At 35.9% G+C, this 16,423-nt stretch overlaps 1 protein-coding gene across 4 annotated transcripts in view; it reads right to left on the reverse strand.

The window, feature by feature from the left end:
- Positions 1–16,423, reverse strand: part of LOC110382501 (uncharacterized) — a 72,828-nt gene that overhangs the window by 9,450 nt on the left and 46,955 nt on the right. For 2 of the 4 annotated variants that reach the window (XR_010278004.1, XM_049848183.2), the window contains exons 3-5: positions 11,376–11,768; positions 9,007–9,228; positions 4,716–4,940 (exon numbers count right to left, since the gene is read on the reverse strand). Coding sequence is in view for 3 of the 4 variants with exons in the window: in XM_049848183.2 (XP_049704140.2) it covers positions 4,716–4,940; positions 9,007–9,228; positions 11,376–11,768 (840 nt within the window). In the remaining variant the exon portion in view is untranslated. The remainder of the gene's footprint in view (positions 1–4,715; positions 4,941–9,006; positions 9,229–11,375; positions 11,769–16,423) is intronic. The other 2 variants (XM_049848184.2, XM_049848185.2) reach the window with 2 other exon arrangements.

Raw genomic sequence — 16,423 nt, forward strand, 5'->3', positions numbered from 1 at the left:
AGGGCTTAGCTAGCTACATGTAGGCCGGTGGAATTTGCTTGGACACAGGTGCTCTCCCTATTCCTTCACTCTCATAGCGCGATGGAATGGCAATCTGACACCACCGTAGAGAGATCACAAGCAGGACCGATATCTACACGCTCTCCGAAGCACGGGTGTATCAAACAGCAACTTCCAGGCTCCGGGTTGTTTTGTGAAAGTTTCCAAAACCCACAATGCGATTTCGGCTCGACCCGGGAATCGACCCCGATCTTGCAGCCACGCTATGCGACAACTAGACCAACGAGGCAGTTTTTCACATAAAAGCAAAAAAATCGGCTCTATTAGATCCACAATAATTATGTACGTAACTATGTTGATTATATCTACATAAACCCAGTTAGTTCTAAGTTTAGGTCTAGAATCTAGACGTAAGTAGTGGTAGACAAATGACATAGCTTAATAGTTGTGTCTTCGAGTTATTTTGAGCTTCATTCCACGCGTCGTTACGAGAAGTTATTTTGCTGTTGTTTTAAGATTTAGCGCCATCTTCAATAGTATTACAAATGAGATATTAAGTTTTCGCTATTTATGGTACGGCTGATTTTTATAAATACATGACAGACACAATAATGACACAATATAAATACATGATGACAAGATTTTTTTCGTTTTTCATTTCTGTAGGTAATGCGAGTGAAAGGGCGAAATTACATAGAATTGGAAAATAACCAGTTTATCATTTACTCAGAGCCAAATAATGCAATCACACTGCGAAGCTGAAAAACATAGAGTTTTAGGCAAATGGCCATCAATCCAAAATGCCAAATTACAGTCTTACAGGCCATAGAATAACTACAAAACATTATCCTAAGCCACCCCTAAAAATGTCTAAGAAAGTCCACCGCAAAAATACGTACAGCTTACCCGAACCCACCTTTAATAAATACGCAAAGTGACATAACAAATAGTCGTCCAGCCATTGTTGTTGTCCACAAGAAACCTTTCCGAGCCGATAAACAGGAATATAGTTATCGAAAAGAGGACGACTCATAATTTATATATTGTCAGCACCGATATTTAACCTCCACGGAGTATTATTCACACATTATAAATCCTACGGAGCGTGGCGATAACGGAACGCGCCCGTAAACGCCAAGATGGCGGCGGTGACAGTTTTTTGACAGCGGTTTTGGCGGGAAATGGTGGGGGAGCTTTTTTGTGTGCTTTTTGGATTTATTGTGCTCTTTTTTAACCGATTTTATAAAAGGGAGGAGGTTCTCAGTTCGTTCATAAAGTTCCTAATAAAGTTTTTCGTAATCTTTATTAAGATAAAATAATAGTTAGTTATTATTTGCATCAGCTTTAAGAAAAATAATTATTTTTGTTAGCTATGTTTGTTTCCACTACAAGTACACTACAAGTAGACGTGGTTTCCGAGTACAATGTAAGACTACCCGCTAAATCCATCTAACCATAAAAGCACGCATTACAATGTAAAACTTCCTGACGTACTATTCTTACTCAAAATTAAACAAAGCCGTCCCTTACAGTAAATATAACATTTTCAATTTTAGCACAGACTCAAAATAAACTTGCCAGAGGAAGCGGACACCTGTTTAGTCTATGCTTTCCGCGCCATTAACCGCCCATTGAGCCGCGCGCGATTTTCGAATTTCGAACGGAGAAAATGGCGCCGTGTCAAGTTGACGTGAACGGTTCGCGCGCAAAAACGTGGAAAAGAATCGATAGAGGGCTGATGATGTCTTTGTGTTCATGCTAATTTAGTATTGTTCATTTAACTTTTCAATGTTGCTTTTCGGGAAAACAGGGAGATGGGTAAAACTGCGTAATGCTTCAATATGTATTTTACAGCTTTTCCCTAGCTTGTTTCAGTGATATAAACAAAAAAATATCCGTTTTGCTTACAGAGTCTAGTTAAATTTGACATACAGCTCATTTTATTAACGTTAGGAACCTACCATCCGAAATTACAATTACTAATGACTCTTGTTTGTAGAAGCCAGCCATTAGATATGAAAGCCTCAGATACGGGTTTTAACTATCCGGCTACACATTTTTCCTATCTCGAGCCTTACGAAGTAAAACTAGCTTATTTAGTACGTATTTCTACTTAGAAATACTGTTTTTTATAACAAGTTATACTAAGCATTAACATAATTTAATCACGGTATCTTAAAAAAGATATTTTATTCCCCGGACAAAAGTAACACGAATTTTATCGATTCAACCGATCTCTGAATCGATCTATCGGATAAAAGGCTGCGTACGACTTCCTTTGCCTTTACACCGAATGTAAAAAAAACGTTTTTGACAATTGGAGACCATAAACACCTAGTTAAAACTTTTTTGTAACTGTCCTCTTTTTTGTATACTAATGTTAAAGAATAAATTATCAAGTTTTTTTAAGGTTCAGTATCTTATATTAGTGGCTCAATTAATGAAAGAACGATACGTTTACTGCAGCAACTTTTAAATTACGCTTTCTGCAGTTGAATTAAGCTTGGTCGTTCAGTACCAGATGATAGCTCGACTTATAAAGAGCCAGGCACATAATATATAAGAAATCATATTTAACCGAAACTGCAGGAACTCACTAAAAAGAGCAGGGTTTTTCACGGACTTCAAAAAGAGGTTCTTAGTTTGATCTGTATTATGTATTTTTTATTTTATGTTTTGGCTGTCAGATTGATTGTCAAGCTTGGGAAAAAGTTTTAGGTATACCTAAATTTACTTATTACTGAAAACCTGTTTTTTTATGTTTAACATACCCTTTTTTGTTTCCTATATATCATTTACCTAGTAGGAAACCTTTATAGGACCTACACAGAAAAATATATTACTGTCCTTCTAAAGGTCGTCATATAATAATTAGGTAATAAACGGGCATTTTATCACATACACACACAACAGACAGACATACAGAGATATCGAGCGAAGATATTTATTTATGAGCACCAATTAGAAGGTGTGATACAATCTCGACCTCTTTTGTGGGCTAGAGCAATGTGGAGAGGTTTGTCTGTGGTCATGATTTGTCGATGGTATTGAAGAAAAAACCTTTGTGTGTTAATTCTTAGGACAGGTTTTCGTTTCATTTCATTAGGAAACAGTTGGTTTTGTAACTTTGCACGTTTGTCATAAAACAAAAATGGCTGAATCAAGTTTGAAGATATTTTGTACCTTCCTACCCTTTTCCTATAGTTGGGCTATGTTGTGGTCGGCTTCCAGTTTAACCGGGTGCAGCTGAGTAGGTATCAGCGTTTTACAGGGAGTGAGTGCATAATCTGACCTCCTCAATCCGACTACAATAATAATTGAGATAGGTTGAAAAAATACGACCTAAGATAGTTCGGAATAAAATATTTAGTTAAACATCTTCTGTGTCCATTCCTCTATTCCTATCTTACAACAGTCACATTTTTTGTATTTTTTTTCATTAAACGCATCAATTTTTTACGCCACGACCACAGAGGAAGGAAAGATTTTAGAGATGCCATAAGAAAGGTAGGTCAGGTGCTTTCTTGTAGGTCAAGCAACGTATGCCGTGATCAGTGATCAGTTACGAGAACTAACGAGGCATTCGGTATCCTTGTCAAATCAAAACCAATCTGTCAAAGATTGGTTTTGATTATTGGTCTTGATTGACTGGTGATCTTATTTTGAAAATAATGGGCGGGTTCCAGAGAGGGGCCTATAAGGGCGGAGTTAGTAGGTAACGTTCCTCGTCCCCCGAACACCCGCATGTTGTGGCGCTACTTTCTTAGGAGATTTTGCGTTATGTCATCTCCGTTAGTCATTCTGCTCTCCATGACCGAGACCGTGGGTCAAGGAAATGGCTCTATTAATGTACCATAGACATTTGACGACATCTTTTTAATAAAAAAAGGTAACAACCACGGAGGTTTGTCATTATGGCCGTAAATTTTTAAGGTTTACTTTTTGTTGTTATAATTACGTGGTATTTTTGTTTTATAGAAGTTTTAATTATGAATAGAAATTGATTTTGTTTCTTAGTTATTGTATAAGTTACCTAAATATAAATTGTTATACAGGTGCAAAATGCGAAAAGTTTAAGCTAAATGAGATTTAAAATAACAAACCATCCAGAAATGTTAAACAGAATATTTTAAGACTCAGCAGAAATATGATATTTGAAAAAAAATATATAGGTTTTAGATTTTTCCCAAAGTAGTTTAATGTTTATTGTATATATTTATAATTATGTAAAAAAAATATATAGGAATACTTAAACTAAGCAACATAAAACAGCCTTTTACTTAAACTCTTACCTTATTTAAAAAAATATATTTTCTATATACATACAGATACCAACGCCAAATAGCTCATGCAAACCAAAAAACAACATACACAAACCAAAAACGATCGCGGATTTCAATAACTTAGGTATAATCATCGGCACGAATCTTGAGCGCTGACCTTCACCTGCGCAGAAGTAATTTATTGGTTCCCTTTTGTGGTATGAAGTGAGGCGCGGGGGCGGGTTAAAGCGGTGATTGGCCCGCAGTGCATCGCGTCATAGCCGTCACTCGGGATCTTTGCTAATAAATCACCTCTGCGCAGATGTAGGTCTGAGCTCAAGATTCGTGCCGATAACTCTACGCCCTTTGGCAGCAAGTTATTGAAATCCACCCCAATTACCACCACACAACATAAAAAGAAAACTACACAACACAGACATACAAACACAGTACCTTTCATCACATCTGCAATGCATCAGAGTATTAACTCTCCAATTGTAGAAGCCATATTTTTTCTCCAACGCGCCGATCCAGAAAGGGCACCTAAGGTCATGCACGCGACAGCAACGGTCAGTTCTCGTGTGACCGCCGAGCTGTGCGTATCTCGTCGCGGAGAAACCTTTGCCGCACCATTTCGTTCCGGGCACGCGGAGCAACTCCATCGTGTCGCGTTTCGGTCTAAATTATTATTTTTGTTGATATTCGAATTTCAATAACTGATCTGTTCGTTGTTTTGATATTAGGGATTGAAAATTTGACATTAGCTTCGTATGACTTATGTCAAATTTCAATCTCTAGTAGCAAAACCACGGAGAAATAGGTTATTGAAATTCGTAGTAGGTAAATCGATTTGGATTTTTTTTGTGTCATAGATAATTTTGATAAGTCCATTGAGATGAAACAACTAATTAAAAGTATGTTATACTGACATACAAATAGTTTTACCGTAATAAAAAATAATTGAGTTCAAGATTATCAATTTCACAAGACATGTGGCCGAATTATTTAATCTAACGTCCATTCACCTCTAGTAATTGAACAAACAACTAAATAACAGTAATTCCAAATCGATTTGTACATACTTTTATCCGAATATCGATTATAATCGGTACCATTCGATTCTACAACGATGCTCACTTTTTTAAACCAAAGACAACTTCACTTTCAAGCTTGTCTTTAATGACCTCTTCCTTTTTATTATAAACGTAAAAAAAAACAGACCACAGACCACCGGAGTGTAAAAAAAAACCGTAAATATCTGTGGTGCTATAAAGATCGATGGATCGCAAACGCATACATGATCTATAGATCACGGCTTGTTTTATTGCTTTATTGCATCGGCTAGTGTTAGAAGTTAATTGCTAGACATATTTATGTTTGGTTACGAAATGAGTGGACACGCCGAAATAAGGCATGGAAAGAAAGACGAGCGGAGATATCATACGGGACTGCGGGATTGTTCGCGCGAGTTACCGCGGCGCTAGTACATAAAGGGCTTAAGAAGGGACATGGCGGGTTTCAGTCAGTAAGAGTCTGTCACTCCCTCACGTTGCACCCACAGCGGGAGGGTCATGTGATAATTTCCCATAAATAAGGGAGGTAGGTCCGGCCTTCTTCTTGGTCAAACTACGTAGAGTGAATTAACGAGAGAAAAATAGTGATCTAACGAGGCGTTCGGGTTCTATGAGATAGGTACCTATGTCTTAAGATTTTTGGTCATACAGAAAATTGGCGGGTCCCATAGAAGGCGTGTAAGGGCGGAGCTAGTAACGTTCCTCGTCCCCCGAACACCCGCATGTTGTCGCGCTACTTTCTTAGGAGATTTTGGGTTATGACATCTCCGCTAGTCATTTTGTTCTAAATGAGGCCCTTTTGTTATGTAACGAGGTAGTTTACAACTTTAATTTTACATGTAATGAGCGGCTGTAAATAATGTTTAATGTCCCTGTTTAGATTCGAGAGGAGAGTGTTTGTAATTACAATCATTACAGCGCTTTGTAAGCAATAGAAAATTCATTTTAGTTAATTTCATCGATTCTTCTTAACTGTCATTAAAATCTCTCTTTGGTACTTGTAACGGAGGATTACAATAGGTAACTGATCCATCCGTTTTTTTGCGATTAAATATTGAATTTTGACACAAGGTCTGAAGTAATGAATTTAATAGTTTAAAAAACTAAAAACTATATTATAGTATTGTCATCAGAACTCAGAGCGTGTGCAAAATTTCATACAAATCGAAGGCCACGAATTGGGTCCAATGATTTCAAGATTTTCTTACACAAATTGTTACAAGTGTGTTAATTATGTCAAAAAATCTCAAATGAACAACAGAAACAACGGATGGATCGGTTATTATAATCTGCAGTTAGTAATAGTCAACTTTAAACTGAATCACACTTTTTTTTTGCATCAAGAACTCCTCAAGCGTGACCTCCATTTAAACCAAGGAGTTTCTTTTATCACAACCATAGACAGCGGCCATTTTGATCTCAGCGGGACACAAACGTCAAGTTTTTGATAACCCCTATCCTTGAACATAAAAATAAATTAAGTAATAATCTGAACAAACCTCATCTAATCTTAATTACTATGTTAATGTTAGAACGAGGAGATATTTTTGAAAATGGAACGTAAATTTTATGATATAGAACCTTATTTAAAATCCTTGGCCATCAAATGGTGGATATAAAAAAAAAGTTTAACAGCATAGAGTTTGAAACCCATTGCGTTTTGGTAATGAAATTTTTAAAGTATAATCTTAGAAAAAGCAGTAATGGATAGTATTTTAAAGAAAATAACGGTTTGATCTTTTATGAGATATTTTTTGGTAACAGGAATACTAGTAACTTTACTAATTGGAGGTAATGCGATAGAATTTTATTTCTTTTTTAGTGGACATCATAGATTTTGATTTTAACGGTAGATGGTATTATTTTATTTTGTTTTGAAAAGATACAAATTACTCTCGATATGACTAAAGTCACTATATCTTTTTTTATGGGCAATCATCAAATGATCCCTTCCGCTGTGGGTGCAGCGTGAGGGAGTGTCAGACTCTTACTGACTAAAACCCATCATGTTCCTTCTGTAGCCCTTTATGTAACAGCGCCGCGGTAACTCGCGCAAACTATCCCGCAGCCCCGGCAGGCTTTGGCCCTGGTGGTTTTCTGACAATCTTTTCACTTAATACTTTAATTGGCTTTTGTAAATACAGGAGTTTATAATATAACTCAAAATTACCGTACTTAAATTTCTCATAAATGCTAAACACACAGTGTTCATGACATGAAATCCTGTATGAATTTTAATTAATAATTATTTTTAATTACTTATCACACTTATGGTGGATGTTCACCTGTGATAGGCATAGCAAACTAGAATTATAATCAATTAATGTCCTTTTAATAACATCATAAAAGATGATTTTAACTGTCCGTGTCAAGTTGTTTGGTTTTGGCACTAACGCTGATAGAATTTTAATACACCTTATATTTATTTGTATATTTTCCGTTTATAATGCTGTTGGTATATAAAAAACCCTGCCCACTTGCCGTGTCAAATCCTAGAATAATATTAAACTGCTAAAATAAATCCAATGACATCATCAAATTTGACACAACTGACAGTTGCGTATGACAGATGTAAAAGAAACAGCCTGCCGCGGGCTGCGGGATTGTTCGCGCGAGTTACCGCGGCACTGGTACATAAAGGGCTCCAGAAGGAACATGGTGGGTTTAGTCAGTAAGAGTCTGACACTCCCTCACGCTGCACCCACAGCGGGAGGGGTCATTTGATGATTTTCCACTAAAAAAAGGGTGCAAATTAAATAGGATCGATTTTTTCGAAGGCTAAGATGAGTTTTCGAAGTCTCCCTAGACTTCGATTCTTTCAGCGTGTTCCAGCGCTCGGTTTTACCTGATATGCGTTTATCATAAAGCATTTACAAAGTGCAGAAATCAATGCTTAAAAGCTCCGTCACCAAAATTTAGATTAAAAACAAAACACGACCAAAAACAAATCCCGTATTATTCACAAAATAATAGGTATTACAGTAAATCAAAACTTTCGAAATATTTAGAAACAATTACATACCAATTTATTATAAAATGTGGTTTTAAAAAAGTATCAGCTTTTGTACCAGGTTTAAACCACTGTCCTGAACAAAGTAAGTGGACTAAACCTATTACTAAAGCGGGTACCTACTTCTTAAAACCACGTTTTATAATAAGGTGGCTTGTGTTGTTTATTGAAGGTAGCTTTTTCAAGATTACAGTCTAAAAACTAACTTTAATAAACAAAATGGCTCTTCAGAGCCTACTGAAATACGCATATAATTTTATTTCCAATGCTTGGCAGCTACCCATTTTCTACTGCTGACCACAATAACGTTGTCTATGACAATACTGAAGTCTTAAGAATATATGTGTAAGAGACCTTTTCACATATAAAGTATGCAACTTTGTGTGTGTGTGCTATAATATACTATCTATAGAGTGCTTAGTGCGTGTGTGTGTTTACCCAATAAGCCTTATTTGGATTGCAAGTGCATTTCAAACTCTGTACAGTTGAAATGCCTTTTAACCCAAAATAAGGTTCTAATCTAGCCTAAATCCCAACCAAAAACAAAAAAAAACATTAATTTACAAAAAAGTCCCAAAAACCCAAACACAAAACCCATAGACACACTCAAACCCTTCGAAATTTGAAATTACAAAAAAAAAAAAGAAAAAAGAAAACCAACCTCCTATCACATCGGCAATGGGATATCGTGTAAGGCCTATAGTTGAAGTACCCGAATCTTCTTTTAAACATGCCGATGTTGAATTTGCAGTGGTCATGGGCCCTACAGCACCGGTCTTCAGCTGCGTCCAGCCCAAGTTCGCCGTATTTCGCAGCTATATGACCAGCGCCGCACCATTTTGTTCCAGGCACGATAAAATTCTCCCTGAACGATCGCCGTGACCTGTTTTTGGTGTTTTTTTGACGTTAAAGTTGGTAGTACAAGCTGTCAAATGTTTGTGGTGCTGTCAATGTCAGCGGTTGTTGTGAACGATGACGTGGTATGTAGCGATTAGTAAATGATGAGCTTAGTGACATAGAGACATGGATGACAGAATAAAGTACGTAAGTTTCTCCGTAGGTACTGACAAAAGGTGTCACATGCTATGAGCAACTTCTACTACTAGGTACATTATTTTATTTATTATGATTTCATTATTTTATAATTAGAATTAAGAAGGGATAGAGAATTTAAGGTCTCTGAAGAAAACGATTTTTTTTTGCATAGTCTTACATGGTGAGGATGGTTTAGCGGACGATGCTAAGAAATGATTCATCATTCATTAGATTTGAAGGGGCAGCATAATAAGTATCTACATATATTTAAAGTGTGTTTGTTTGTCTATCAAATATTAATTACCTCTATATGTAGATAGATGGAGCAAATAACTTTTATATTAGTAAGTTTCATCTCTGCTCGTAAAGTGTAGCAGATAATCTTACTTTTAAAAATAAGGTGAGCATGAATGATTTCGCGATATCAGGTTTTCATTTTTAACAAATACGCGTCTAAATCATGTGCTATTATACTTTATCTTCGTCTATATTCGTGTGAATGAACAGAAACATTTTTCAAAATAAATCTGTGGTTATAAAATGTAAAATGATTATTTTTGAAGTCACATACTGTGTTTTGATAATGCAGTGTAGCATTGAAATTAGGTAACTAGCCGTTTTTCCGCGGTTTCACCCTTGCCTCGTGGAAACTACTGCCCGTACCGGGATAAAATGTAGCTTATGTTTCTCGGGAAGAGTGTAGCTTTTCAGAAGTGATAGAATTTTTCAAATTGGTCAAGTAGTTTTTTAGTTTTTCTATTACAAACAAACAAAAAAAAAGTTTGTCTTCTTAAAATATTAGTGTAAATGAAGATATCGAATAGGTATTTGCAGATGATTATTTGTTAATTTTGATATGAATTAATGGTTCTTATGAAGATTGATTGATAGCTTAATGAAGACGTTGTAATTCTGAGCAAAATGATCAATGACTGTCGATTTTAGAAGAATTTAGTTAGCGCCTTTTACATTATGATATTCAATGGCGTTAAGACGACTTTTACAAATACATTTGATAACCAATAACACTGTCTTTTGCTAAATTAGTTTTACATCTTTTGCAATTTCTGTGGTCAGTTTTATTTTACCACGGGTTTCAACAACCGATCTATTGTTTGTTTGATTGAAGATTGAATTTTGACAAAAGCTTCATATAAATGATGACAAATTCCTATCTCTAGGAAGCTAGTCAACCGATAGTCAGATTATTGGTAACAGCTATTAAATCCTAATGGAAGATGGTATTGATTATAGCATGTATTTTGCTAGGATCATTTTGTACAGAATATATACATAAGTTAGAAATGATACCTACTATGGATGCAACTGAGCATATGAATATGAACATAAATGATGATGAAAATGATAGGTTACATGAAGGCAGCATATCAGTAAGAATATATTTTTTGGAACCAAAAGCAGTATTCCGCGTTCCAATATACGTAGTTTTGTCTACGCTTAACGTTCGAATGAAGGCCAAAATGCTTGTATCTAAATACTAGTGAAAATAAAGTGAAGAGGTCATTCCAAGGACTGGCTGGATTGCAGTTTTCGAAATTTGAAAATTGTAGAGTATGAAATCGAGAGATGAGCATCGTGCGTTTGTGCATTCCATATTTAAATGTCTTGAATTTTCTGAAAGTTACTTTTTTACTGGTCAATTAATTCAACGAAAATTAGAAATAAATTCAAGACATTTTAAATAAACCCGTGTAAAAGCAAAGTTACTGTTTTCTCAGTAACATAAGTCAATAACGGCCGTTCCCTTTATTCTATTTATGTGTTATTTTGCTTAACAAAGATAGGAATTTGACGTTAAAATAATATCTTTAGTAAGCAAAATAATAGATAGATAGAGTATTGAGAACGGCCGCCAATAAAATGAATTTATCAGTCATTCGTATTCATTGATTGAAATCTTTCACAATGAATCCGAATGAATCTTTAAAATCATTTTATTTAAAACAGTTTTCTTGATAAAAATATAACAACTACCTAGTTAGCGAGATTTCTCCCACTTTATTTTTGTTCTCCATCATATATTTTAATTCTTCATGCCTTTTTAAGCACTCCATCTTCAGTTTGTCATAATCCAACCAATTCGATATGTCAGGCGGCAATCGGTCGCCATCTTTTAATATTCTAAACGTCACATTACCAAAATGGCGGTAAAACTTTTCTTCCTCAACATTATTTGGTTGTTTATTAACTATTCTAAATATTTCTTCGTCTAAAGCTAATTTTAATTCTTTTCTTAATGTTTTTAGGAAGTTTCTTGCTGATTTTCCCTGCGTTATGTATTCGCAATCTTGTATGTCGCCATTTTGTGTGTATATCACTTGGACAAGATGTCTGCCATCTGTCAACTGGCGGAGTTTTAGACCGAGTCTGAAACAAGAAGAAAAAAACATTATTAGAAAAAGAAATGCAGTGATTAGCAGTAAAAATCTTATCGAAGGGATCTTGTTTAATTATTATTAATATTATACCAATCAACGGAAATGAAATAAGTAGTAGTAGGTAATAACTAAACCTCTTTATTGGAAACTTGAATGACTTAATACCATGGAGAACTAAATGACTAGCGGAGGTGCCATAACGGAAGATCTCCTAAGAAAGCAGCGCGCCAAAATGAAGGTGTTCGGGAAACGAGGAATTTTACTGCTTCCGTACACGCCTTCTTTGGAACCCGCCCTTTTTGTGTAATATCAAAAACGTTGACGTCTCAAAAAAGCCAAACGCTTCGCTTTTTCACTCGTAACTGCTGATCATTTCGTCATTACGTATTTGAGCTAGAGAAGGTGCCTGATCTACCTGCATTATAACATCTCTTCATCTTTCCTTACTCTATGCTCAATACAGTATGGAGTTGTAATTAAAATAGTTTCTTACACTTGTCTATGGTTTGTAACCGGTATCTTTATTGCTAGTGAGAAGATAGCTTTCTAACTGATTAAATCTTTATTAAGATGTTTTTATGTTTGTCGGATCAGTCGTTGAGATTAAGGAGCAATCTCATCATGCATAGATTGGCTGTGTTGATACAAAATACTAGAATCATTAAGTATGGGCCAATTGATGGCATAGTTGTCAAGCTCTGTAGGTTCTCGTTAAATAAGTTTGCTGCTCTGAACTTAGCCATTTATGCCTAAATGAGCAAGTGTTTTGTTTATAAATTTTGAATATTTTATGGTCATTTGTAGCTAGACAAAGTTGTCTGAAAAGAGCGTTACCTACAAGGGCGTAGCCAGGATTCTATACAGGGGGGGGGGGCAGATTAGCAAAATCCCATACTACATTGTTTTAATCGTGATTTTTAACATATGAGTATCTAACATTGGTGGTGGAGGTGAGGTAAACATTAAAAACAAATATAACAATAAGAAACAGCTTTATTATTTGAAGAGTAATCTGCGCGGTTCTTCACAAAATTTATTAAAAACTTCTCTTACAATTTCATCTTTTTTTTCTTGGACAATTTTCCGGTGTACGCTTAACATACATAGCCCGTTTAAACGGTTTTCGGTCATTGTAGACCTCAGCCACGTTTTGATACGTCTCAGGGTAGAAAAAGACCTTTCTATATTACTTGTTGTACACGGTTGTGCCAACAAAATAAGTATGGCTTTTTTGGCTGTCGGGAAGAAAGTGTCCGCCTCCTTTAATACATCAATAAGATCTAATTTTTCTAGAGCGTCTTTTTCCATACCTTTATCCTTCCAAAGTTTATACCATAATTCCGCTTCATGCTCAAAAAGAAGAAGATCATAGTACTGGCAGAAATCTTGCGATTTTTCTTTAAAATCAACCAGTGACATATTTAACATTGAACTTGGATGTATCGACATTAAACTAAAAGCTGGTAAATGTTCATTAGAAAAACGCTGGTCGAGTGCGGATATCAAAGAATCTAAATAAGGAATGATGATTGATCGCTTCCAAAAATCGCTGCGATTTTGCGAGGCATTGCCTCGCCTCTCGCGGCTCTCGCTCGCTCGACCCGCATCCCGCTCAGGGGGGGGCAGCTGCCCCTCCCTGCCCGTACCTCGCTACGCCCATGGTTACCTACGTGGTTTGAAGGCCTCCTACGTTTATTAAAAAATAAACGTTACTTGGTATTATTCTCGTTTCCTATATCTATACAACAGGCGCTTAGATTTACATAAGTAGGTACGGATATTATAGACGTATATACTTTATTGGTACACGGTACCTATTTTTACATTACTGATCTTAAAACTAATTAAAATTGGTGACGTAATGGGTGGTCTTATCGAAGAGTGAACCTCTTTCAGACAACCTTAGTTGCTTATTAAAATTTTGACTTACGATACCTTATGAAAATAACCGTCAAAATATACTGGCAATTTTTAGTAGTACTTTATTAAAATGTGCATCAAACTGCACTGCGTAAGCATCACATATTTACTTACAGTCTATAAGTGAATTATAACAAACTTGCAAGAGGATGCAGAGTGGCTATTAGTTCCGTCCCCTAGGGGATGATAACACGAGGGATGGTAAGGGATGATGTTGATGATATAATATATTGCTATAGATTTAGATGGCATAAATTGAATCAAATATGAAGTGGATAAGTTAAAAAAATACAGCAAATTTTTATTTTATGATTTGGGATCCCTAGTTAAAATGTAAAGAACCAACTCTTAAGTTTGAGAGTGTGGGTTCGGTTCCAGGTCAGGCAAATAGGATGCGGGATTATTCGCGCGAGTTACCGGCCCTGGTACATAAAAGACCTACGACGGAACACGACGGTTTTTAGTCAGTAAAAGTCTGACACTCCCTCACCGCTGCTAACCCACAGCGGGAGGGGATCATTTGATGATTTTTGAGGTCGTTTAAAAAAAAGGTCAGGCAAGAACCAATGTAACTTGTCTATGTTATAATATGTACTGTTAAGTATATCTGGGACACCAATAACTGAGTGAAGGTAAAGGAAAACATCTTAAGGACAGATAGATGGTCTTCAGAAGTCTGAAACCACCCATCCGCCTTGAACTAGCAAGGTAATTATCGATCGTTCCTTCTCTGTATGAGAAGCACGTGGAAGAAATAAAATACTGTCGATGACACTTTTCTTAACAAACTATCAAAGGACTGAAAGTTAGGTTGTAAAAATCATTTTCACAAAAAATTGAACCGACCAACGGGTATTGGGTTGCCCGGGAAACTGGGTTGAGGAGGTCAGGCAGGACAGTCGCTTCTTGTAAAGCACTGGTACTCAGCTACATCCGGTTAGACTGGAAGCCGACCCCAACATAGTTAGGAAAAAGGCTCGGAGGATGTTAAAAATAGGTAACTCCACAGCCTAAAATATACGTAGGTAATTTTACAGCCTAATTAATATCATCTAATACTCAGATAAAGCTTACTCTACAAGTCACCGCAGACGGTGTCCCGAGGGCTGAAGTTGGTGCCTACCACTCAAACTGTTTGCTGAAAGATTTGTGCGAAGTCCCTGTCTGTCTGATGTTTATATTTCAGATTAGGGGTTGTTGAGTCATAGGGTGGTATAAAATGTTCCACGTTGTTTCATCCACGTCTTTCAAAAGGGTAAAAATTTGGCTATGTCCTTTCTCTGGTTCTAGACTTTCTGTCTCAAGGCCAGTTTCTTCATCAAACATAAAAGTCAAAGTAATGTCTAGGTAAAGTAAAAGTAACGGTCAAATTCGTTTTTTCAAGGCTAAAGTGACAGCAAAACTAATAGAAAAAGCGAATTTGACCGTTACTTTTACTTTAGACATTACTTTGATTTTTACTTTGGATTTTACTTTTAATGAAGAAACTGGCCGTTAGTATCTAATGTCATTAAAATCAATTCAGGCACACAAGTTTATTTTTGCATTAATAATGTCTCTAGTAAAAATGTTTGATCTGATCTCTGTACAAATGCTTAATGCTTAATCAAGGCTTGATCTAAGTTTTTTAGTTAATTAGACTGAACTTATAACTTTTTTGAGACCTATTCAATTTGTTTTATTATTTTTTGTTAAGTTTAGGGTTCTATTTATTGTTACCGCAAATATTTAAATATTAGTTAAAATTATCAATTCAATACTGCTAAGTAGGTACATATTCATTATTTATATTTTTTAAATTAGACTTGGTTTAATTTCATTTCGCCACGATGTTTTCCTTCACCGTTACTAGTGATGTCCAAGACACACTGTGAAATATTTTACATATTTATTTATCTCGATCTACTCCCGTACCAAATCCTTTTACCCGAAAATTAAGTTATCTAAATAGAAAAACAAACGAGTGAACAGGATTTGCGGGATCACCCTCACTACAGTGACACAGGAATGGCAATAAATATCAATTTGTGTGATATCGACTATTAATGGCACGTCTCTAGGGAAGACTTAGAGCAGTTAAATAACAGGAGACGGCATTGTCATGCCTTCCACTTTGGCAACGAGACTGCGGGCCGCCAAGATATGTGCTTGTCTTTAACAACTTTGTCGTGTGCGTGCGTAACGATGTGAATGAAAACCATGAATGACAAAACAATTGGGATTTAAATGCGATATATTACTATAAAAGTAAGAAAAAGGCATAATCATCGGCAGGGATGAGCACGTTACCGGATGACAGTGATGCGGAGGAATATCTACTACGGTGCCATTTTTATAAACTCGTGTTTTATATTCATTAGCTTTATTTTACTATTTTAGTTGTAATCGTTTCTAGTACCTATATTGTACAGTATTGTATTTTCTGTTTCTTAAATAAAGTAAATTTAATTTATAGTAAACTAGCTTCCGCTCGAGGCGAGTTCGATTATATCGCGTTTCCAAGAGAACTCTTCAAAAGTCTGGGATAAAAACTATCCTATTATCTTTCTCAAGGTCAACTCTATCTCTGTATCAAATTTTATTAAAATCAGTTCAGTGGTTTAGACGTGAAAGCGTAACAGACAGACAGACAGACAGAGTTACTTTCGCATTTATAATATTAGTAGGGATTGAGTTGGGATTGGGAGTCTTTTTCAAAAAGATTTATGCTCATAGCGTATCCAG

The sequence above is a fragment of the Helicoverpa armigera genome, chromosome 30 (genome assembly GCF_030705265.1).
Source record: "Helicoverpa armigera isolate CAAS_96S chromosome 30, ASM3070526v1, whole genome shotgun sequence".
NCBI lineage: Eukaryota > Metazoa > Arthropoda > Insecta > Lepidoptera > Noctuidae > Helicoverpa > Helicoverpa armigera.